Below are 22,525 nucleotides of genomic sequence, written 5' to 3'. Positions count from 1 at the left end.
GCAGGCCCCGCCCGCCACGACAAAGGCCCCGCCCGCCCGCCGCAGGCCCCGCCCGCCCGCCGGCTCCGCGCTCGCCGCTACCTGCTCGGGCGCCGGCGCTCGGCTGCCGTGCTGCCGTCGGGCGCCCTGGGCGCTCCCCTCCGCTGTGGGGCCATCGGCTCGGGCCGCACGCGGGAGCCGCCGAGCCCGGGGACGCGCTCGGTGACAGGAAGCGCGAGGCGGCGCGGGGACGCTGGCGCGTCGCGTTCGGCCGTCGGCCCCGGGGCTGGCGGCCAGGCGCGAGCAGTCGGCGGCCGAGCGGTCGAGCGGGGCGGGGCCTCCTCCCTCGGCGGCCGGCGGCCGAGGCGCGCCCCCAGGTGCGCGCGCTGCCCACTGCGCGCCCGGCCTCACCTGCGCGCGGCCGCGGGCGGGAGTGGCGAGGGCGGGCGGGAGTGGCGAGGGCGGGCGGGAGTGGCGAGCGCCGGCGGGACTGGCGAGCGCGGGCCGGGCTGCGCTCAGGCGGGCCGTCCGCGTCCGCAGCCGCGGGGCGCCCCGTTAGTAATGTCCCCTGGGACGTGGGTTTGGTTGCTAAGACGTTTTCCAGCAGCCGGGCGCTCGGCCGGCGCGGCGGGCCCTGAGGCGGGTGTCCGAGGCCGGGCCCTCAGGCGGCCGCGGCGGGGCGCGCTCACCCGGGGTCTCCCCCAGCCCAGGGTCCTGACGGAGGGCGTGGGTGGCCGGAGCCCGCCCGCAGTCCTGGATGTCGGGGGCCGCGCCGTTCGAGAGGAGGCTGGTCCATCTGGACCTCAAGGGAGCCCCGCCCAAGGTCTCGTACCTCGCGGAGGTGAGGCCCCTCGCGCGGGGCCCGCGTCTGTCCGCACCCGCGCGCGAACCCTGGGCTCCGGGCGGAGCGGGGTGGGGGCAGCGGCGCCGCTCGCGCACCCCTCGGGGCAGGGGCGGAGGACGCGGGCCGCGGGCTGCGCCGGGCGCCGGGCGGGGCTTTTGCCGGCCACCGCGGCCCTGGCCCAGCCGCTTTCCCACGCCTGCCGCAGGTTTTCCCTCTGTTCCGCGAGCTCGGCGCGAACGGCCTCCTCGTGGAATATGAGGACACGTTTCCCTACGAGGGCCGCCTGAGGCTGCTGAGGGCCACGCACGCCTACAGGTAGGGCCCCGCGGGCGGGCGGGCGCAGCCTGGCCGTGCTGGGTACTTTTCTTACAAGAAGAATTAAATATAAAACCAAAACGTGTGGAATGTAGCGTGTCCCTGAAGAAATCTGGAAACATCTGAACGAGACGGCAGCATCAGGCAGGAAGGGCGCCGCTCCCCTCTGCAGGGAGGCAGGCTGCTCCTTGGGCCGCAGTCCGGGAGCGGAGCAGGCAGGGAGACGGCCGGGAACGAACGACCCGAGAGGAAACAGGGAGGCCCGGTGAGGCTGGGAGAGGTGTTAGGCCTCGCGTGGCAACAGGGGGAGCGGAAGTTACCATGCAGTGCCAGATCAGCAACGTTTTCAAAAAGTGACAATGCGGGCCGGCGCCGCGGCTCACTAGGCTAATCCTCCGCCTAGCGGTGCCGGTACACCGGGTTCTAGTCCCGGTCGGGGCGCCGGATTCTGTCCCGGTTGCCCCTCTTCCAGGCCAGCTCTCTGCTGTGGCCAGGGAGTGCAGTGGAGGATGGCCCAGGTGCTTGGGCCCTGCACCCCATGGGAGACCAGGAGAAGCACCTGGCTCCTGGCTCCTGCCATCGGATCAGCGCGGTGCGCCGCAGCGCCCATTGGAGGGTGAACCAATGGCAAAGGAAGACTTTTCTCTCTGTCTCTCTCTCTCACTGTCCACTCTGCCTGTCAAAAAAAAAAAAAAAAAAAAAAACAAACCAAAAACTGACAATGCGCTGTGTGTGCGAAGAGAGCAGGCAAGGCTCCTGCTGCTGCCGTGGGAGGGTACGGGCGCACTCGGGCTCCACGTTTGTGCCCCTGGGCAGGGGCAGACTGGAGGCGGAGAGGGCCCGAGCTGGAACAGGGCAGACGGAGGCGGAGAGGGCCCGAGCTGGAACAGGGGCGGACCGGAGGAGGAGAGGGCCCGAGCTGGAACAGGGGTAGACGGAGGCGGAGAGGGCCCGAGCTGGAACAGGGGTAGACGGAGGCGGAGAGGGCCCGAGCTGGAACAGGGGCAGACCCGAGCCCCGAGGAGGAGAGGGCCCGAGCTGGAACAGGGGTAGACGGAGGCGGAGAGGGCCCGAGCTGGAACAGGGGTAGACGGAGGCGGAGAGGGCCCGAGCTGGAACAGGGGCAGACCCGAGCCCCGAGGAGGAGAGGGCCCGAGCTGGAACAGGGGTAGACGGAGGCGGAGAGGGCCCGAGCTGGAACAGGGGTAGACGGAGGCGGAGAGGGCCCGAGAACAGGGGCGGACCGGAGGAGGAGAGGGCCCGAGCTGGAACAGGGGCAGACCGGAGGCGGAGAGGGCCTGAGCTGGAACAGGGGCAGACCGGAGGCGGAGAGGGCCCGAGCTGGAACAGGGGTAGACCTGAGCTGGAACAGGGGCGGACCCGAGGAGGAGAGGGCCCGAGCTGGAACAGGGGCGGACGGAGGCGGAGAGGGCCCGAGCTGGAAGTCGGCGCGTGCTTGCTCGCTTTTTGTGTAAAAGAGAAATATCTTTATTTTGGGCTATTCTCACGTAAGACTCCAGCAGGCAAACCTCTAAGATTTCTGGTTTCAGCACACTGGCCAGCACGGTGATACTTTCTGGCCCCAAGCGCTCCGTAGCCTTATCATAATGGGACCTATTGTTCATCAGATCCCTGAATGAGCAGTTCGTATGAATGAACCACTGTCCCGCACATACTCTTGTTTGTTCAGTAGCTTTATTTCTGAGATAAATTTGTAGATGACCGCTCACAATGGAGCTTGTGAGAAAGGGAAAGGTAGGCACGGGACAGTGGGACGTGACCTCCAGACAGTGGAGTGCTGGCCTGAGGGGACCAAGGGATGCACGGGTGGCAGGCGAATTTGCCCTGGGCCGGGCTGCCAGTCCCTACTCTGGGTGGGTGACATCACCCTGTAGTGTCTGGGTAGGAGCAGCTGGGAAAAGCAGACTTACTAGGGGATGTAATGCCCTCCCGGGACCTGTGGGCTCCGAGGAGGTGGCAGCCTCGTGTTTTCCCAGAGGACCCTCCAGGGCCTGGTGGGGGTGGGGGTGGGGGTGTGAGAGTGGCTGTGCTGACCTCAGGCGTGAGCTTCTGGGTGGCTTTTGTCTCCCCAGCCCCTCTGAAGTCAAAGAGATCTTGCATCTGGCCAGACTGAGCGAGCTGGAGGTCATCCCCTTGGTCCAGACATTTGGACACATGGAGGTGAGTGGCCCAAGTAGAAGTCACCTGGTGCTAGGCATAGGGTCCAGGGGCCTCCAGCTCAGCCCTGCACCAAGAGGCCAGAGGCCAGATGATGCCAGGCCAGGGCGGAACAGAGGGAGAGGGACAGAAGGGGTGAGTGACTTCCATGGGGCCAGGTGGCATTTTTTTTTAATTAAAAAGTTTATTTTAGTAAAAAAGTTGTGAAATCCATGCTTAGTTTTTTCTTGCATTTTCCATGAACATTTTCCATGAACTTTTTTTACAAAGAGTTGTTTATTTGAAAATTTTATTTGAAAGAGAGGGATCAATCTTCCGTTCACTTGCCTGGGCTCAAGCCTGGCCTCGGCTGCTGACCCAGCTGCCTGCTCATGCACCTGGTAGGCCTCAGATGCTGGTTTAAACACTCGGGTCCCTGCCACCCGTGGGGGTGCCAGGGTGGAGTTCCTGGCTCCGGGCCTCAAACTGGCCCGCTCCCAGTTCTGGGTATTTGGGGAATTAACCAGTGGGTAGAATTCTCTCCCTCTCCCCCTCTCTCTCTCCCCCTCCCCCTCTCCCTCCCTCTCTCTTTCTTTCAAATAAAAAATTTTTAAAAGATGCTAGAGGTTCAAAAGATGAGTTAGAAATGGTTGACACTGTCAAGTTGTTCATAGTCTACTTGGGGAAACAGATAAATCTGCAACCATTATGTAAGAGAGTCCTGAATTAGTGAGCAGGGAGGAGATGGAGCCCCCCAGCCCCGCGTTTGCTTTTTACATTGTATTTGTTGAAGGTAATTTAATTCCCTTCAATAACTATTAAGAAAACCTGCTTTTAATTTTCAGTTTATGTCTTTGTCTCAGTCAAGATTGAGAATAATTTCCCAAACGTGTTTTTCATGTCTGTGTCAAACACATGGGAAACACATGAAGCTACAGCACTGACTCTGTCCTAGGGACACAGGTGGGATTTGTTGCCCGCCCCTCCCTTCCTGCCGTGGCTCACACCGCGCAGGAACCTCCTGGTTTCCACGTGGACAGGCCTCTCCCGTGGCTCTGGAGCTCTCCCGGTCTGGCCTGCGCGCGCTGGGTGCATGCTCCCTGCGCTCTCCTGGGTTCTGAGTTCGGTGTGCGTTCTTGGCTCTGCAATCGCAGAACGTCTGTTGAGGCCACCAGTGTCCCCGACATCTCGGATTCCGTCCTGGGTCCCAGTCCTCTCTTCCTTGGGCCCTCAGTGGACGCCCCTCCTGGGATCCCGGCCTTCTGCTTCCCCTCCTCACTGTCCCGCATCCTGGGCGCATCCTGGGCGCCTGGAGCTGCTCCAGCTGGGCCCCTCCCCACCTCCCGCTCTTCCTCTGCCTTCTGCCATTTCTGCTCCTAACTCCCCTTCCTGTCCACACCTCAGTGACTCCCAGGCCCTGTCCCCAGCCTGCTGTGTCTCCACCGAGGACCCCTCCAAGTCTCAGGTTGGGCAACCCAGATCAGTCCCACGCCTGCTCTTCGTGTCATGGTCCCTGTTCCCTCCAGCCTGCCCGCACCACCCTTGTCTACACCAGCTCCGGGCTGGCTGTGAGACCCTCCTGACAGGGCCGATGCCCCTCGGCCCTGCTGCCACGCTGCCTCTGCTTCATCAGCAGCCGCTTGGCCGCATTGTGAGCGTTCGTTCCCAGGATACTCTGCTTCACGGATCTGCATGTCTGTTGCTGATGCCATTTACTGCTTCTTGTGAGTTAAAATCAGGTGATATGGCCGGCGCCGCGGCTCAATAGACTAATCCTCCGCCGGCACACCGGGTTCTAGTCCCGGTCGGGGCACCAGATTCTGTCCCGGTTGCCCCTCTTCCAGGCCAGCTCTCTGCTATGGCCAGGGAGTGCAGTGGAGGATGGCCCAAGTGCTTGGGCCCTGCACCTGCATTGGAGGGTGAACCCATGGCAAAAGGAAGACCTTTCTCTCTGTCTCTCTCTCACTGTCCACTCTGCCTGTCACAAAAAAAAAAAAAAAAAAAAAAAAAAAGGTGATTTCTCCAATTTCAGAGTTGTTTCGCTATTCTGTTTTTTTAATTTACTTACTTCCCTTTTCCATTTGAGAGGCGGAGAGAGAGGGGCATGGACAGAGAGGTCTAGTGGCTTTGCCTCTTCACACAAGTATATGTTTTAGATTTGGTCCTTGCTGGGATTTTCTTTGGAGTTGCATTAACTCCATAAATCAGTTTGGGGGAAATTTATCTCTTTCCTGTGTTTCCGCTTCATGAACATGGTCGTCAGCTGTTGACTGCATTTTGATTGCCCACACAGTCTCCTTTGCTTTCCTTGGTTTGCAAGACCTGCTGTGGCACTTGCCGTTAGTGTTCGGATGGTGCTGTGTCTCTGTAACAGAAACCTGGTGGGAAAACCGCATTCCTTCAAACAGGCACCAGAGAGGTGGAGGATGGAAAACGGCTTATTGACACCAGCAGGTTCAGTGGGAATCATTTCCCGAGCCTGAGCATCAAACACGGGTTTCTTACACTATGTGTAGGTTCGTCAGCATCATGCCTTAACCGCTGCAGCACTGGTGGGTCTAAATTGCAGCCTGTGTGACTTAGGACAACTTAAGGGGAACTGGTCTTCGTGACTCGAGACCACACTTTGAATGGTCGGTGGGCCCAGTATGTTTATGAAAGAGAAACCGGGGCAGACTTACAGGACAGATTTATCGTTAGAGTTACGGAAGGCAGAGCTCAGGGCCTCTCCGCTCCGCGGGCGCTGCCTCGCCAGCTAATTGCAAGCAGCAACTTTTCAAGGTGCGTGCGGGGGCCGCATTCCTTCCTGGGTCTGGTCGCGGCCTTATTTCCTCCATCTCCATGTAGATTTCTTCACACTGATCTGGTTGGGGTCTGTTGAACTTAGATCTGCCTCTGTGGCGTTCCGGCCGCTTCTTCAGTCGTCCCATCGTCTTCCTCCTCCTCTGGGGCTCCCGCTGCACGCGTGTTGACTTGTGCAGGGTCCGCAGCTCTCCGAGGCCCTGCCCGTCTGCTTCCTCTCTTGACAGACTTCTGTTTCTTCGTTGTCACAGTCCTGGACTGCCTTCTGACATTTCAGGTCTTTTGCAGAGCCTGTCCCGTGGGCTCTTTCCTTAATTCTTGCGCACATTCAGAGAGATTTGATTGGCACACATGGGCGCGCTCAGAGTCAGCCTCTGTTGACGGGCTATCCCTGGGTCTGGCTTCTGCTTTCCAGTTGGTCTGCATGTCTTGTAGTTTTTGGTTGAAGACTGGGCATTTTAGGGAATGTGTAATAGCAGGTCTGAGGTTTATTTTCTCCCCTATGGAGGTGCTGGGGAGGGTCCCCTAGATTCACCTGGAGGACCCCCCCTCCCCAGCCACCTGGCCTCTGAGCCCTTCTACAGGTGCCCCCGCCTCCCCAGCTGTGTGGCCTCCCACTCTCACCCCTCTGTCTTCACAGCTGGAGGTCACAAGGGCTTGGGTAGAGGTCCTGTCGGCACCCTGATCCCACAGGCCTGAACCCTTGTTTGGAGCTGGTTTGGCAGTTCCCCCCGGCCTCCTCAGGTCTCTGTGAGAGCCTGGACCGTCCTCCATGGCTCTGCCTCCCAGGGGTCTGCCTCGGCCAGCAGAAGGCAGGGTTTTCCTCCAAGTTGCTGCTTTCAGGATGTAGCCCCAAGGGGTGGGTGTGTGCCAGGCTCCGGGCCTCAGCGAGCTGGGGGCCCGCCCACTGAAAGGGCCGCCCTCACAAAGTCACCCTGTGCTTCCGCTTGCTCTGGGGAGGAACCCTGCCGCCGCCTTTGCACCCCAGAGGCCAGAGGCGGCGTGCCCAGCTCTTGCCGTCAGCAGGCGGAGCCTTCTTTCCACGGTTAGAGTTGGAAGCTGGAGAAAGGCCACTGAAGCCAGGTAGGAACAGGTTCTGGAAAATTCTGTCCCTTCAGGGGCCATCTGGACCGGCTGAACAGAGACAGCTCAGGGCTTGATCAGAGCTGAGGGCTCTTGCCCAGGACTGTAGGGTACAGGGTAGAGGGGGTAGGCGCCAGCCTCCCTGTGTCCCCCTCCCCCTCCCGTCAGCACCCTACCCACCCCTGTCTCCACAGTTTGTGCTGAAGCACGCAACGTTCGCTCACCTCCGAGAAGTACCGCCCTTCCCCAACACCCTGAACCCCCATGAGCCAGAGTCCCTGGCTCTGGTGGGAGCCATGATCGACCAGGTGCTGGCGCTGCACCCAGATGCCCGGTGGCTGCACATCGGATGCGATGAGGTGGGTGCTTCCTCCCACACCCTCTCACCTCCTCCCAAGCCGTGTTCCCGGCGAGTTGACAGGACTCACGGGGGCTGTTCTAGCACATACTTTGCGGGGGTGGATGGCTCAGTGCCTGGGGCCAGGTGGGACTGCACTCACTGGGCAGGCTGGGCCCCCAAATGGCCACGCTCCCTCCCCCCAGCAGGGGCAGGTTCATGCCACAGGCTCTGCATTGGAGGTGGAGGGCGTTGTTCTGTTCCTACTAAAGAAAAGCAGTTTTGGGGTGTGAGAGAAGGGCCCGGAAGGACTTGCTGGGAAGGTGGGTCACGGGAGTGCTGGCGACGTGCCCTCGCAGCCCCACCCTTCACCCTGGGAGAGCTGAGCCCAGGACGGGTCAGTGAGCTCTGTGCTGGAGGCAAGTGTTTCAGCCCCCGAGGGTCCCCGCCTTCTTAAAGGAAATCTGTGCCCGCGTGTTTGTGATGAAATGCAGCGACCACCGCCGCTGTGGGAGAGTGACTGCCTCAGCACCTTCCTGAGGCGTTGAGGGTGTGCACCATCGAGTCCACAACCCTCACTTCACCCGTGGGAAACCCCTCTGGCAACGCCAGTGCACTTTCTGCCCGCGTGGAGTCACATGTTCTGGACGCGTCCCATACATAGTCACACGCCATGGCCTTGTGAGCAGGCTTCTTGCACCCACATCAGTCTCAGTGCTCACGGGCACCAGTGTGTCAGCGCTGTCCACAGTGTAGACGGGACACCTCACTGACCACCGTGTAGACAGGGCACCTTGTGCTACCCTCTGTCTGCTGGTGAACACGACCTGCTCCTGCTCGTGGCAGCTGTGACGTGAGAGCTGTAAGCAGCGTAGGACCTCCTCTTGGAAGAAGGCAGGGTCACTGTCGGCCAGCAAGGCCCTGAGCTCCCCCTCTCCACACGCGGCCACCCGGCAAACCCGTGCCACCTCTTCCTCCAGGTGTATTACCTGGGCGAAGGCGAGGCCTCGAGGCGCTGGCTGCAGCAGGAGCACAACAATAAGGCAGCGCTGTGCCTGTCCCACATGAGGGCTGTGGCCAGCCACGTGCGGGCCCGGCACCCCGGCACGACGCCCCTGGTGTGGGATGACATGCTTCGGGACATCCCGCAGGACCAGCTCACAGGTCAGACGTGCGGGGCTGGGCTGGGGGTGAGGGTGGGACCTCCCTCGGCAGGCCCCCGAGAAGGGCCCTGCACGCAGGATGAGCCCTGACCACCTCGTCAGGGTTCTGCCCTGGAAAGACCAGGTGTAAGGGATTTGTGACAGTCACTGGGGCATCTTGCAGGGGAGTGCCAGGGGCTAGAGCTAAACACGTCCCTGCTGTACCCAGAGCAGAGCCAGGGCCAGCCAAGCTGCTGCCACCTGGGCTTCTGAGTGGCTCCTGCATCCTATCCTTGTGACAGCCACTGCCGAGTTAAGACAGATGAAAGTTGACGCCAGTTAGCAGTGTGTGCCAAGTGGCCCTGGGGCTGGCGGCCCTGCTGAGCAGAGAGGCAGAGGCCCCTCCTGGGAGGGGCCCCCCAGCTCCCAGAGTCACCACCTGCAGTTCCGTCTGGTCAGGGAACTTTCCAGAGTGAAGCAAGTGCTGAGGCCGCGTATGACCTGTGGCCAGGAGAAATGATTTACGCTCCCATTTAGAAAGAATGAGCCCCAGGGGCGGGACAAGGCGTGGGGACAGGTCCCCCCACATGGCCTTGCTCTGTCTCCAGCATCAGGGCTGCCGCGGCTGGTGGAGCCAGTGCTCTGGGACTACGGGGCCGACCTGGACGTGCACAGCAAGGGTCAGTACCGAGTCGCCGGGATGCGCCTGTGCCGGCCCACGTGCCGGCCCACGTGCCGCTGTACCCCGACTGCCTGGCCTTAGTGTGGCTGATGGGCCTTGATGAGAAAGGTCAGGCACGGCCCCTGCCTGGGCACTATCCCTGCTCCACCAGACTCCACCCGGGAAGTGCCCTGCCCAGCCTGGGACGGCCATGAGGTCATCTTGGCCCTTCACAAAAAGTTTTCCCCTTCCTGGTTCTCTGCGGAGTTTGCCTGGTGAGCTGGTGACTAGGTCTGGCTCAGCGGTTTGGCTGCTCCCTGTGGGTCTGGACGAGTGGGTGACACAGGGATGGTGTCAGCCGTGCGGCCTCCGAGATCGCCCACCACCTGCTCTCTCCCCAGTCCTCCTCATGGAGAAGTTCCGGGAGTGCCGCTTCCCACGCCTCTGGGCGGCAAGTGCCTTCAAGGGGGCCACGGGGGCCAGCCGGGCCCTGCCGCCTATCGAGTACCACCTCCACAACCACACACAGTGGCTGCAGGTGGCAGGCAGCGCGCCCACGGACGCTCTGCGGGGCATCGTCCTGACCGGCTGGCAGAGGTGAGCTCTCAGGCCTCCCGTCCTGGGGGTCCAGGTGGCTCCCAGCACCCCCGAGGTCAGCTAAGGGGGAGCAGCTCAGGCCTCAGCCACGGGGGTCAAGCCTTCACCCCCGCTCTGCTGAGGGGAAGCCGGCCGGAGTCCAGGGTCACAAGCTCAGTCCCCGGCCCCTCTTGCCACCCAGGTGCTCCTGACCCGGCACCTGTGCCTCACATTCTGTTCCATACAGCTGGAGGCAGCAGCTGGCTCTGCAGAAGCTTCTAGATGGTTCCCACAGTCCCATCATGCCATGTGGCACTGGTCCACCTCAGTCTGCATTCAACTCTGCTCAGGACAGCGCTCAGGGCAGTGGCTGGGGCATTGCTGGGGTTCACCCCAGGCAGTGCCTGCCACCCCGGTGGGCACATGTCACATCCCATGACCACTGAGGAAACCAGGGCTTGGGTTGGGGGAGGTGCCATGCCCAGCACCAAGTGCCCGTCAGCCCTCGCTCAGGACACACGCCGTGACCTGACATCCTCCTCCTGGGGATTCAGATGAAGCCTGTGCACGGGGGGTGGGGGTGGTGGTAGTGGTGGAGGGACCGGAGCACAGCCTGGGGGGGGGGGGTAGGGACCGGAGCACAGTCTGAGGGGTGGGGGTCGGGACCGGAGCACAGCCTGGGGGGGGTAGGGACCGGAGTATAGCCTGGGGGGGGTAGGGACCAGAGCACAGCCTGGGGGAGGGGGGAGGTAGGGACCAGAGCACAGCCTGGGGGCGGTAGGGAGCAGAGCACAGCCTGGGGGGGGGGGGTAGGGACTGGAGCACAGCCTGGGCGGGGGGGTAGGGACCAGAGCACAACCTGGGGAGCTGAGGCCAAGGCTGGGGAGCTGAGTGCGCCTCTCGTGGCCTTAGGTACGACCACTTCTCAGTGCTGTGTGAGCTGCTTCCTGTGGGAATCCCGTCCCTGGCCGCCTGTCTGCAGTTGCTCCTGCATGGTAGGTCTCAGCCCCACTGGTTCCTCCCAGGGAGACCAGACAGCTAGAAAGCTGATTGTCCTGTGTCCCTGGACTTCTGCCTGCTGGTCTGTGGTCAGCCTGGCAGTGTGACAGATAGCCCTTGTCCACCATCGTCAGCCCAGGCCGCTCCCTCCTTCCCCTTCACCCCGACAGCCACCCCAACCCCGCTGAGGGTCCTCAAGCTCAAGCCTAAAGCAGGTGGGAGGCAGGAACCGACTCCGGATCTCCCATGCGGGCAGCAGGGACCCAATGCTTGAGTCATCACCACTGCCTCCCGGGTCCACGAGGGCAAGAAGCTGGAACTGATCCCAGATAATCGGGGGTGGAATGCAAGCAGTGACCAGCTGTCCTAACTGCTACACCAGAGTCCATCCCTGTGGATGACTTTGAACTGTCAACTCTGAGCCGTTGAGAACCCAACAGGAGGAGGAGGGTTAGTGTCAGCTGGTCAAGAGGAGGCAAGTCCCACACCCAGGCTCCTGCCAGCCCGCACCAGCCTGTTGCCCCGAGTCTCCCGCACACTGATCACATTGGTAGCTGTAGGCCTCACTGGTTTCAGGCGCTCTAGAACATTGCTCTGCCAAGTAAGCCACAGTGGGAAGCTGCACGAGTGGTGGACAACTGCAGGTCAGTCCTGCCCCACAGGCAGGGCCAGCGGCTCGTCTGGTGGGTTGCCAGCAGTGCCGTTCTCGTCTCTCTTTCCTTTCTTTCTTTATTTGAAAAGCAGAATTACAGAGAGAGAGGTCTTCCATCCACTGGTTCACTCCCCAGTTGGCCACAATGGCCAGAGCTGGGCCAATCTGAGGCCAGGAGTCAGGAGCTTCTTCCAGGTTTCTCATGTGGGTGCAGGGGCCCAAAGATATGGGCCATTTCCTACTGCTTTCCCAGGCCATAGCAGAGAGCTGGATTGGAAGTGGAGCAGCCGGGACTTGAACCTGTGCCCATATGGGATGCTGGCACTGCTGGTGGCGGCTTTACCTCCCATGCCACAGCGCTGGGCCCCCCACTGTTTTCTCTTTTTAAAATTAATGGGGACAGAGCTCAGTGTAGCAGTCAAGATGCATTTGTCTTCTATCAGAGCGCCTGGGTTCGAGCCCTGGCTCCTGCTCCTGTCTCCAGCTTCCTGCTAATACTCTGGGAGGCATCAGGCAGTGGCTCAAGTCACTGGGTTCCTGCCACACACGTAGATCTGGATTGAGTTCCCAACTCCTAGCTTAGGCCCCAGCCATTGTGGGCATTTGAGGAGTGAACTAGCAAAGGAACTCTGTCTGCTCCATATTTCTCACATTTAATGAGAAGGACTTCTCTGGAGAGGTCTTGGGCTCACGCCTCTCCACTCTGTGCCGGCCACCATAGCTCTACGGGCCCGGAGGTCTGGACACTGGCCAGCACAGGGATAAGGCCCCTCCGACCATCTCCACCTGTGTTGGTTTCAGGAGGGTTTACCGAAGATGTTAAAACCAAGGTGGAGAACCTTCTCGGGCTCTCAAGCCTGGAGATGACGGACTCTACGAGGTAATGTGGTCATCCCACCCCACTCCCCAGCCCCTGGATCCCCCGTGGGGACCACCGTCCTCAGTGTGGCTCTCTGGCAGCAAGGGGGCTGGCTCCTTCCCTGGCAGCAACATCCTCGCCCTTGTCACCCAAGTCAGCCTCCACCTGCGCAGCTCCGTGGATGCACTGCTGGAGAGGAACAGGTGGGTGGGCCAGCAGACGGGCAGGTGCATGGGAGGTGCACAGGTGAGTGGACAGACGGATAGACAGGCACATGGGCCCCTTATGGCCTCCTCCTACACAGGGAGAGTTGAAAACTTCAGCAGATTCTTCAGCTTGTCTGCAGGTGTTAGCATAACCCCCACGGCTGCCACAGCTGACTGTGGCTCTGCCCCAGGTACGTGACCGGCTGGTTCAGCCCCTACCATCGCAGGCACAAGCTCATCCACCCGGTCATGATCCAGCACATCCAGCCTGAGGCACGCAGGTAACCATCCCGCCTCGCGCCACTGTCCACGGGAACCAGCTGGGGACGGGACGGCGCCAGGGGCCCGTGGGTGCGGACTCCCACGTTAGTGAACAGTGGGGCTCTTCCTGCCTCACAGGCTGAACGCTGCCGGGTGCCAGGGCAGTCTCGGGGCTCATCTCTGCAGCCTTCCTGTCCTCTGGGTTCAGGGCTGTGAGCTAGGATCTTGGCAGGTCCATGGACCAACCGCAAGGAAAGAAAATGCCAGCTAATTAGACAGTGCACCCAGCTTCAGAGGTGAAACTATGACAGATCTGCTCATGCATCTGTCCCAAGGCCCGGTGAGGTGGGAGCCAGCAGCCCCGCTTCAGAGGGTCACCGAGGCACAGCACGGCTGTTGAGCACTGAGGCGTGCGTAGCCCACGCGCAGTCCTGGGGTCCTCGGGACTCAAGGCCTCCCGTACTTAGCCTCCTGGGCAGGTGGAGTGCCCTTGTGCAGGAGCTGGAGGCAGCCCTGCAGCGCACCTTCCAGCCGGACGCCGTGGAGGAGTGGCTGGAGGAGAACGTGCATCCCAGCATGCGGCAGCTGCAGGCACTGCTGCAGGACCTCAGTGAGGCGGCCACGGCCCAGTTCCTGGTTGGTGGCCCCTGCTGGAACCAAGGTCAGGACCCCTGAGGGAAGGGGCCTGAGTGGGGGCTGGAGGGCCCTGTGCTGTGGACCCAGGCAGTACCAGGCTGAAGTGACCCCTGTCCCCTCATCTAGCTGCAGCCGGCCCCTCGCAGCCACTCCCTGCTGAACCTGGGGGCTGTGCGGGGCTGGGTAACCCCCAGGATGCGCAGGGGTCTCTGGGGAAGGAGAAGCAGATGGCAGCAAAGGACACACTCACTCAGCAGGGACCTGGGGCCGTGACCTGCACACAGAACTTTATTCTGCAATAAAGAGTGAAAGCTGCAGTCGGACACAGGCTTCCTGTCTGCACCCTGGTTTATGACTTCCAGTCCAGTCCCTCCCTCCGCAGGACTGGCCTGGCCCCTGTGGGGAAGGGGCCTGACGGCACCCGCGAGGCCCACAGCCACTTCAGACCCACCCGTTTAGAAGCCAACTCCGTGTTTAGATGGCCATGGCCCTCCCAGGGGCTGCTGGGCAGCACTGTCAGGACCTCACTCTCCTCTCCTCTCCCCTCCCCAGTGGCTTTGGGCCCCTGCCTCTGGGGGGGGGGGTCACTGCAGCCTGGCCAGTCCAGGTGTGCAGGCTCAGGGGGATGGCCAGGGGCCGAGCGCCTCCAGCTCACAGGCCTGCAGCCAGGCGGGCACTCTTGGCGCACACTGTGCCTTGGAGAGACCGGGCTTCTTGGGAGAACGGCGGCTCTCAGTCCCTGGGGGTGGCTGCAGCCTAGGGCTCCCCCCCTTGCCGAGCCTTCCAGGGCTCCAGAGGGGGGGCTGGAACTCACCTCCAGCGCAAGAACCCCTTTGCAGCTCTGCAAGACACCGCACGAGTCACTTCCTGTTCTCAACACACGCCTCTGCCCAGGCTGCGGGGAGGGCGTGGATGCTCCTGATGGCCCAGCTGCTGTGCTGGTGAGAAGGAGGCAGCTGTCTGGGCCGGGCGCAGGAAGAGCGGGCCCCTGGGGAGAGGCTGCCTCCGGCAGGGGGTGCCCGGGGATCTGCCCCCTCCCTGGCAGCCAGGGCTGCCCTGGGGAAGCTCCTGGCCATGGGGGTGTCCAGCAGGAAGAGAACTTGGTGTCCGCAGAGCAGCTTGGCCCAGCACTGTGGTCATCACGCTGGAGAAAGCCCAGGTCCTGTTTGTTTCAGAGGCCATGGATGGGCCTACCTAGACCGGCTGTGCCACCGCCATCTTCTTGCCCACCTGCCACAGCCAGGGCTGCTGCCCGACTCCGAGGAGTGACTTCGAGCCCTGCAGCCCTGTGGCCTCCCTGGACATAGCACCCCACCCTACATCCCCTAACAGACCCCCACCAGCGCCCCCTGGCCCTGCCCTCGGAAAAGGCGCAGCCTGTGGTTCTGCGCAGTCCGTGCAGCAGGGCCAGAAGGCACAAGCAGCTCTCTGGGCAGGCCTCACGGTAGCCGCTCCGCTGGAGGCACGACCGGACGCAGGGCCAGCCTGGGCTGTCAGCTCTGGCTCCCAGGACCATCGGCCTCGCTGTCGCTGCTCTCAGACAACTCCGAGGGGTTCTCCAGGTGGTGCAGCTCCAGGAAGCTGGTGATGAGCTTAGCGATGGCTTCCACGTCACTGGACGAGGCCAGCACCAGGTCAGCCGGCGGCAGCCAGCAGGAGGCCACACCAGTCCCAACCCAACCCACCCGTGTCCAGCAGCCCCTAGGCTCTAATCAGACCCCACATCTCCTGTCTGGTCCCACTTGTACCTGACCCTAGCCCAATTCTCCAAGGTGGCCATGGCAGGGCTGTCACAAGCCTGTGCCTCCCCTTCAGGCCCCCCTCCTGTGTACACACTAGCATCTCCTGCCCCTCCTGCCCCTCCTGCCCCACAACACTGGGCCATCAGTCATGAGGGTCATCCGACAGGGCCGAGGCACAGGGTGGGAGGCTCTAGCCAGATCAGCCACGCCTTGCATGAGGCACTGCCGCCCTGAGCCGGGTCTTACCTGCGGTGGCCCATGATAGCACTCTGGGTGAGAGGGTGGGAAAAGCCCGTGGCAAACCGCAGCACCACCGTGTAGCCCTTCCCAAAGTATCGGACCTTCTCCTCCTCCACGTTCACGTCCCGGATGTCGTTCAAGAGGACCACCACTGTGGAGGGACGGGTCAGTGGCCACACCGTCCCCGACCCCACCTGTGCCACGAGGCACCTGTCAGTGGCAAAAGCATTTACCTCTCCCTGTCCAAGCCTGGGCCCGAGAATCTCCTGGTGAGGCCACACCCAGGGCTCCCATCATGGAGCCAAAACACCCGTGTGAGCCCACAGCCCAGCTCAGCCCTTCCTGTCTTCACGTGCACACCCAAGGCTAAGGCCCCCATGACCAATCACTAAGCGGGGGCTTCCTGGCCATTCCCTGTGATGCCCTGGAAACCAGCTCCTCAGGGTCCAGGATAGTGGCTGTGGCACCTTCTGCCTACTCCCAGCTGAACCAGTTCCAGGCTCAGAAGTTGTTCCAGGCCGGGGCTTCCTCTAGCCACCCATCCCTCCCCACAGGCCGAGCAGGGCCACGGCCTAGGAAAAGCCGTGTGACCCCTGGAGCAGAGAGGAGTGTGGCTGGCTCCAGTCACCTGCTCACTGCTGTAACCCTGCCTCCCGGGCCCCACAACCACCCCACCACCCAGACAAAGGAAGCTCAGTGGGGGGAGGGGGAGAACCCAGAGCCAGGATGCACCCTAGCCCCTTCCACCGCCCCGGCAGGCTGCGCCTCTGCAGAACCCAGGATTCTCCAGACCTGGGGCATCTGCCTAGACCCCGCCCTGCAGGCCGGGGACGTGGGGGGACCCTGGCTGGCTGCATGCGTCTCAGCCTCAGGCGCTGAGCAGCCATTCTGGGCTCCCTTCCTCTGCACACTGACCTTGGTCGTGGCCTGCTCTGAGAAGAGTCAGCAGCTTCCTGTAGAGGCTGAACGTTTTCAAGATGACCTTGCCGGTGTTCTTGTTGAAGATGGCTTCCTGGAAACCAGAGTGCTGAGCACATCCCCCACTCCCCGTCCTGGGTGGGGCAGGTGCCCTCCCGGGGTCAAACAAGCACACGGCAAGGACACTGAGGCCAGGGAGGGGACAGGATGGCACTCGCCCTCTGCCACGGCAGCCCCAGGAGCAAAACCAGTCACAGGGTACTTCAGAAGGAAGACCCCCTTAGAGGAGTCCCTGGCCCAAGCGCCGACAGGCAACGTTCAGGGGCCACGTCCCGCTACACCGAAGCCACCGGCTAGGACAGGTGTTTCAGGACGGGAACGGAGCACTAAGCCACCCGGAACCTTCCTGCTGCAGAAGGGCCCAGAGCCGAGCGTGCCCCCCCCCCCACGCCCCACCTGACGGCCTTACCTCCCAGTCCTCCAGGTTCTGCACGGCCACCAACAGGCAGCCCGTGACATAGAAGAGCTTCCAGCCCAGGCTATCTGGAAACAGACGCAGGACGCCACCCCGTGAGTGCCGGCAGGCACCCTGCCCAGCACAGCCTGACCCCAGACCCACTAGGTTAGGGCGGGGGGAAGGGGAGGCCTGACAGTGCCCGTGCCCGTGCGGGCCCTGGCCATCACCTGTCCTGCTGACCCACACTTTCCCAAACGGGGCACACTGGGGAGGTGTCCTGTACCTCCACTGTAGTAGGCAGCAGCCAGGCCGATGGACAAGATGCCTGTGAAGAGAGCGAGAGGCTTCCGACTGGGTCCTCGCGGGCCCTTCCCACGGCGGGGCAGCCTGGAGTGCAGTGTTCACTGGACACGACCCGTGCGGGCCCCAGAGCGGTCTCAGGAGACTGTCCTGATGGGGGTGACCCTGGCAGCACCCGCTGAGGAACGAAGGCCCGAAAACCACAGCAGGGCGCAAAGCCAGCCAGGCAGGGGGTCAGAGCGCGCGCCGGAAACACGGTGCCGGAGGGGCCACAGGACGCTCCCCACGGGCAGCCACCGGCGCGAGGGGCAGACGTGGACTCCCGCAGGGCACTGAGCCAGGGAACCGGAAACGCGGGCGCGCGGGCAGCCCTCCCACGACCCGCGCATCACAGCACCGGCGCCGGGACTCGGTGAAGGGCGGCGGACAGCGGCGCCTGCCGGCCCCGCGCGGGGACCCGAGAGCCAGAGCGCCGCCGGCAGCGGAAGGAGGAAGTGCTTTGTGCCCCGCGTGCTGCCCACGGCCTTACCGACCAGCAGGGACCAGGAGCGCACGCCGGGGGCCCTCTTGAGGTGGAGGCAGGAGCTGGAGCGCGTCTCCACCTGCATGTACATCGCTGCAGGACACGCAGCGCCCGCCGGTCAGCCCAGCAAACCCGGCCCCAGGCGCACTCGGTGCACCCCCCACCCGGAACTGCCGGAACCCTTCGTCCCCGCGCGGGCCCCGCGGACCCGAGCCTGGCGCGTCAGTGCCGGGACAGCTCGAGACCACAGCCCACGCCGGCAGGGCGCGCCTCACGAGCCTCAGTGAACTCGGGTGTCTGACCCCGGCCCCCGCACACGCCGCGCCCCCCGGAGGTGAGCCCCAGGCCCTGCCCGGCGCGCCCACCTGACGGGAAGCTGCAGGGCGCCTTCGCCGGCCCGAGGAAGCGCGCCGCGCCCGTCCGCACCCGCCGCCACCCAGGGGCGCGAACCTGCGACGGGGCGGGGCGGGGCGGCGCGGACTTCCGGGCTCGAGGGCGGGGCGCGCGGACTTCCGGGCTCGCGGGGCCTCCGGGGCCCGGGCGCGGGGGCGCACGGAGGGTCTGCGGGGCCCGCGGCCCGCGCGCACGCCGCGCCGTTGCGCGGCGCACACTCGCCGGCTCACGCAGCGGAAGCTTGCGGGAAGTTCGCTTGGGCAGCGCCCTTCGGGGACCTCTGCCCGCCACGGCGTCTGCGGCCGGGACGTGCTGACTGCTGCCTGCCGCCGTCGCCGGGGACCTGCACCGCGCTCACAGCCGGTGCTTCCCGGTGCGGCCGTGTGCGCGGGTAAAGGCCAACCTCCGGGGAGCTGTGCGCGTGTGAAGGGAGCGACTACCGCACCTGGTCTGGTTGGCGCTGCTGAACACGGGATAGCGAACGGCCAGGAGATAACGCCGTCGGCACTGGGCAGGTCAAGTCCGCAATTGCATTTCGGAAGCGGCGCAGTCGGTACTTGAACCGGTGCCCCTATGGGATGCCGGCGCTGCAGGTGGCGGCTCTACCACTAAGCCACAGCGCCGGCCCCTAAACTTGATTGATTTATTTGAAAGAGAGTGACAGAGAGAGAGGTCTTTCATCTGCTGGTTCACTCCCCGAATGGCCTCAACAGCCAGAGCTGGGTCAATCCGAAACCAGGAGCCAGGAGCTTCCTCCAGATCTCCCACGCGGGTGCAGGGCCCAAGGACTTGGGCCATCTTACACACTTTCCCAGGCCACAGCAGAGAGCTGGATGGGAAGTGGAGCAGCCGGGACTCGAACCAGCGCCCATATGGGATGCCAGCACTGCAGGTGGTGGCTTTACCAACTACACCACAGTGCCCGCCCCTCAAATTTTAAACATTTAAAGAATGTTTCTGGGCCGGCGCCGCGGCTCAATAGGCTAATCCTCCGCCTGCGGCGCCAGCACACCGGGTTCTAGTCCCGGTCGGGGCACCAGATTCTGTCCCGGTTGCCCCTCTTCCAGGCCAGCTCTCTGCTGTGGCCCGGGAGTGCAGTGGAGGATGGCCCAAGTGCTTGGGCCCTGCACCCCATGGGAGACCAGGAGAAGTACCTGGCTCCTGCCATCGGATCAGCGCGGTGCGCTGGTTGCAGCGCGCCGGCCGAGGCGGCCATTGGAGGGTGAACCAACGGCAAAAGGAAGACCTTTCTCTCTGTCTCTCTCTCTCACTGTCCACTCTGCCTGTCAAAAAAAAAAAAAAAAAAAAAAAGAAAAAGAAAGAAAAGAAAAAAAAGAATGTTTCTGAGTGCCAGTTCCACTGGCTCCTCTGCTTCCAGTCCATCTTCCTGCTAATGTGTCCTGGGAACAGCCAATGATGGCCCAAGGACTCAGGTCCCTACCACCCACATGAGAACCCTAGATGGAGTTCCTGGCTCCTGGCATCAACCTATCCCAGCCCTGGCTGTTGGGGAGGAAGCCAGCAGGTGGAAGATATCTTTTTCTCTCTCATGCTCTACCTTTTAAGTGGATGAAAATAAATAAGAACTGTTTTTTTAAAGTATGTTTCCCAGCGCCGGCGCCGCGGCTCACTAGGCTAATCCTCTGCCTGTGGCGCCGGCACCCCGGGTTCTAGTCCCAGTTGGGGTGCCGGATTCTGTCCCGGTAGCTCCTCTTCCAGGCCAGCTCTCTGCTGTGGCCCGGGAGTGCAGTGGAGGATGGCCCAAGTGCTTGGACCCTGCACCCCATGGGAGACCAGGAGAAGCACCTGGCTCCTGCCTTTGGATCAGCGCAGTGCACCGGCCGCGGCGGCCATTGGAGGGTGAACCAGCGGCAAAGGAAGACCTTTCTCTCTGTCTCTCTCTCTCACTGTTCACTCTGCCTGTCAAAAAAAAAAAAAAAAAAAAGTATGTTTCCCAGTACTGTCTGCTTAAAAGTGCTACAAAGACAAGCCGGGAGCAGCACACAATTTCAGTATCGGCTTTGTGGGTTTTAATGTCGATTCCCACTTAGGGAGACCACTTCACCTCTGTGGAAGGACCTCGGATGGGCGAGGCAGCGGTGCCGCTGGAAATCGAGCCGAAACCCACAGGTCACGGTGACATTTTAAACTTTGTTCACTTTGGAAGTGACTACCAATCAGGGCTTTTTGGCTGTTTGATTAGGAGAAGGAATCCAACATTTATCCTGCCTATTTTTATAAGGTTATAGCAGTGTAACCAGTGGTGAGGAGAATTTTTCAGGTAGAAGTGTTTCCATTGGGCAGGTAAAGCCTCTGTCTGCAGCACAGGCATCCCGTGTGGACGCGGGTTCAAGACCCGGCTGCTCCACTTCTGACCCAGCTCCCTGCTAATGCATCTGGGAAAGCAGCAGAGGACGGCCCAAGTGCCTGGGCCCCTGCACCCACGTGCAAGACCCAAGTGAAGTTCCTGGCTCCTGACGTCGGCCTGACCCAGGCCCCGCCATTTGGGGGGTGAACCAGCAGATGGAAGATATCTCTCTACCTCTGCCTTTAAAATAAATCAATCTTTTTTTTTTAATAAAAAATTGTTTCCACTAAGCAGGAAGAAATGGTGGAATTCACACATCTGCTTAAAGAAGTGATGGGTCTCGGCAGTTTCATAAATGGCTGCCAATTCGCACCACAAAAGGACAGTCAGACACGGAAAGAACACAGCCCCTTCTATGAAGTCGTCTTATAAAAACAAAACACCACCACAGCCTGGGTGTGAGATCCAGCCTGCATCTGCTGGAGAGTCAGAGGACAAGGATACCCTGAAAGCTCGCACAGGGACACCTCAGTGATTTCGGGAAAGCCTGCAGACGAAGGCCCGGTTCCCTGTGATGATGCAGAGGGGAAGGGGGATGTGGCTGGAACCCACAGACTTCAACCAAGTCACACCTTCAGGCTAGAGCTCTACACCCGGATAGCAAGCCTTATTTCAAAATAAGGATTTTTCAGAAAAATATGTATTTATGTTGAAAGAGTTACAGAGAGAGAGCGCGTGCGCTTCCATCTGCTGTTTCACTCCCCAGATGCCTGTAAAGGCCAGAGCTGGGCCAGGCGGGAGCCAGGAGCTTCATCCTGGTCTCCCACGAGGGTGACGGGGCCTAAACATGGGCCACCTTCCGTTGCTTTTCCCAAGACAGTGAGCAGGGAGCTGGATGGGAGGTGGAGCAGCTGGGACAGCAACCAGTGCCCACACGGGATGCGGCGTCATGGGTGGTAGCTTTACCTGTTGCGCCACAACATTGGCCTCAGGATTTTTTTTTTTAAAGAAAGACTTAAGGAACATCTAAATCAACTTCGATATAGAACACATTGTACTTATTTAGATCCTGATTTAAACTCGCTAGAAATTTATGAGACAATTGAGAAATATGGACATTGGGCATTGACGAGACTGACTGCGAAGTGTTGTAACAGATAGCATTGCAATTCTGCTTTTAAAACACTAGAGGCCAGCATTGTGGCATAGCAGATAAAGGCTCCACCTGTAATTGCCAGCATCCCTGTGGCAACAGTTCTAGTCCTGGCTGCTCCACTTCTGCTCCAGCGCCCTGCTAATGACCTGGAGAAGAAGAGAAGATGGCCCCAGGAGTCGGGCCCCTGCCACCCCTGTGGGAGATGCTGCTCCTGGCTTTGGCCTGGCCTAGCCCTGGCCATGAGGCCATCTGTGGAGTAAACCAGTGGATGGAAGATCTCTCTCTTTCCATCTCTGTAATTCTGATTCTCAAACAAATAAATACATCTTTAAAATAACAATAAATATACAAATCTAAAACTACTCTTTCATTCCTGAAAACTGAAGGGAGATGTTTTCTGTGCAGTGCTGACATGGATTGAATGACTGAAAGGTTAAGACTTCCCAAGGTTGATTGATGTATTTGTAATATGGTATATAAATGGAAAACGCGGGGCCGGCTCTGGCACCGTGGGTTAAAGCTTCAGTCTGCAGCGCTGGCATCACATTTGGGTGCTGGTTCGAGTCCTGACTGCTCCACTTCTGGTCCAGCTCCCTGCTGTGGCCTGGGAAAGCAGCAGAAGATGCCCAAGTCCTTGGGGCCCTGCACCCACGTGGGAGACCTGGAAGAGGCTCCTGGCTTGGGATCGGCACAGCTCCAGCCGTTGCGGTCATTTGGGGAGTGAACCAGTGGATAGAAGACCTCTCTCTGTCTCTACATTTCTCTGTAACTCTTTCAAATAAATAAACTTTTTTAAGAAATGGAAAACTATAAATAAGAACATTTTTAATGATCTAACATGAAAAGATCCTACTGGGGTTTTGAGGCGTAAGTGTCTGATCTGACGCTCCGAGGGGAGGGTTTGCCTTCAGGAGGGGCGCAGGATCGGGACTCTGGGCTGTACACGCGGGAGCGCTTCCTGTCACGCTGACTGCTCCAC

The 22,525-nt window shown here is 61.2% G+C and overlaps 3 protein-coding genes across 15 annotated transcripts in view; 1 reads left to right on the top strand and 2 right to left on the bottom strand.

Moving 5' to 3' along the window:
• Positions 1-293, bottom strand: part of OGFOD3 (2-oxoglutarate and iron dependent oxygenase domain containing 3) — a 33,444-nt gene extending 33,151 nt beyond the window's left edge. For 5 of the 9 annotated variants that reach the window (XM_070060077.1, XM_051838798.2, XM_070060081.1 and 2 more), the window contains exon 1: positions 82-290. In XM_070060077.1, coding sequence (XP_069916178.1) covers positions 82-155 — 74 coding nt within the window. In that variant the 5' untranslated portion in view covers positions 156-290. Of the gene's footprint in view, positions 1-81 lie in introns of all 9 variants that reach the window. The other 4 variants (XR_011383306.1, XR_011383305.1, XM_070060079.1 and 1 more) reach the window with 2 other exon arrangements.
• HEXD (hexosaminidase D) lies at positions 219-13,832 on the top strand. 5 transcript variants are annotated; one of them, XM_051838803.2, is made up of 14 exons: positions 219-356; positions 685-820; positions 1,029-1,138; positions 3,232-3,319; positions 7,375-7,539; positions 8,498-8,681; positions 9,268-9,339; positions 9,722-9,917; positions 10,809-10,891; positions 12,349-12,427; positions 12,508-12,609; positions 12,804-12,893; positions 13,341-13,534; positions 13,636-13,832. In XM_051838803.2, exons 2-14 carry the CDS (start codon positions 737-739, stop codon positions 13,809-13,811), a joined length of 1,623 nt encoding a protein of 540 aa, XP_051694763.1. In that variant the 5' UTR covers positions 219-356; positions 685-736; the 3' UTR covers positions 13,812-13,832. The 5 variants fall into 5 exon arrangements, with proteins under 5 accessions (XP_051694763.1, XP_069916183.1, XP_069916184.1 ...); XM_051838804.2 differs by lacking the exon at positions 219-356 and adding an exon at positions 436-533; XM_070060082.1 differs by lacking the exon at positions 9,268-9,339.
• CYBC1 (cytochrome b-245 chaperone 1) lies at positions 13,776-18,209 on the bottom strand. Its single transcript, XM_051838820.2, has 7 exons — positions 18,055-18,209; positions 17,696-17,782; positions 17,150-17,191; positions 16,879-16,952; positions 16,407-16,503; positions 15,498-15,642; positions 13,776-15,123 (listed from the first exon to the last, which is right to left on the bottom strand). The coding sequence occupies exons 2-7, from the start codon at positions 17,778-17,780 to the stop codon at positions 15,003-15,005; spliced, it is 564 nt and encodes a 187-aa protein (XP_051694780.1). The 5' UTR covers positions 17,781-17,782; positions 18,055-18,209; the 3' UTR covers positions 13,776-15,002.
• Positions 18,210-22,525: the final 4,316 nt, after the last annotated feature.

Source organism: Oryctolagus cuniculus, chromosome 17, assembly GCF_964237555.1.
Source record: "Oryctolagus cuniculus chromosome 17, mOryCun1.1, whole genome shotgun sequence".
Lineage (NCBI taxonomy): Eukaryota > Metazoa > Chordata > Mammalia > Lagomorpha > Leporidae > Oryctolagus > Oryctolagus cuniculus.
The sequence above is the reverse complement of the archived record's forward strand: the minus strand, read 5'-3'. Positions and strand labels throughout refer to the sequence as shown.

What these genes read in the sequence shown, in the direction of transcription:
- HEXD (XM_051838803.2), top strand. Translation starts at nt 737, where the DNA reads ATGTCGGGGGCCGCGCCGTTCGAGAGGAGGCTGGTCCATCTGGACCTC. An exon ending in CCTGGACGTGCACAGCAAGG is followed by an intron (nt 9,340 to 9,721) that starts GTCAGTACCGAG and finishes CTCTCTCCCCAG; the next exon opens with TCCTCCTCATGGAGAAGTTC. An exon ending in GCACTGCTGGAGAGGAACAG is followed by an intron (nt 12,610 to 12,803) that starts GTGGGTGGGCCA and finishes GCTCTGCCCCAG; the next exon opens with GTACGTGACCGGCTGGTTCA.
- CYBC1 (XM_051838820.2), bottom strand. Translation starts at nt 17,780, where the DNA reads ATGTACATGCAGGTGGAGACGCGCTCCAGCTCCTGCCTCCACCTCAAG. An exon ending in CTCCTGGTCCCTGCTGGTCG is followed by an intron (nt 17,192 to 17,695) that starts GTAAGGCCGTGG and finishes CTCTCTTCACAG; the next exon opens with GCATCTTGTCCATCGGCCTG. An exon ending in CAGAGCAGGCCACGACCAAG is followed by an intron (nt 15,643 to 16,406) that starts GTCAGTGTGCAG and finishes GTCCCTCCACAG; the next exon opens with TGGTGGTCCTCTTGAACGAC.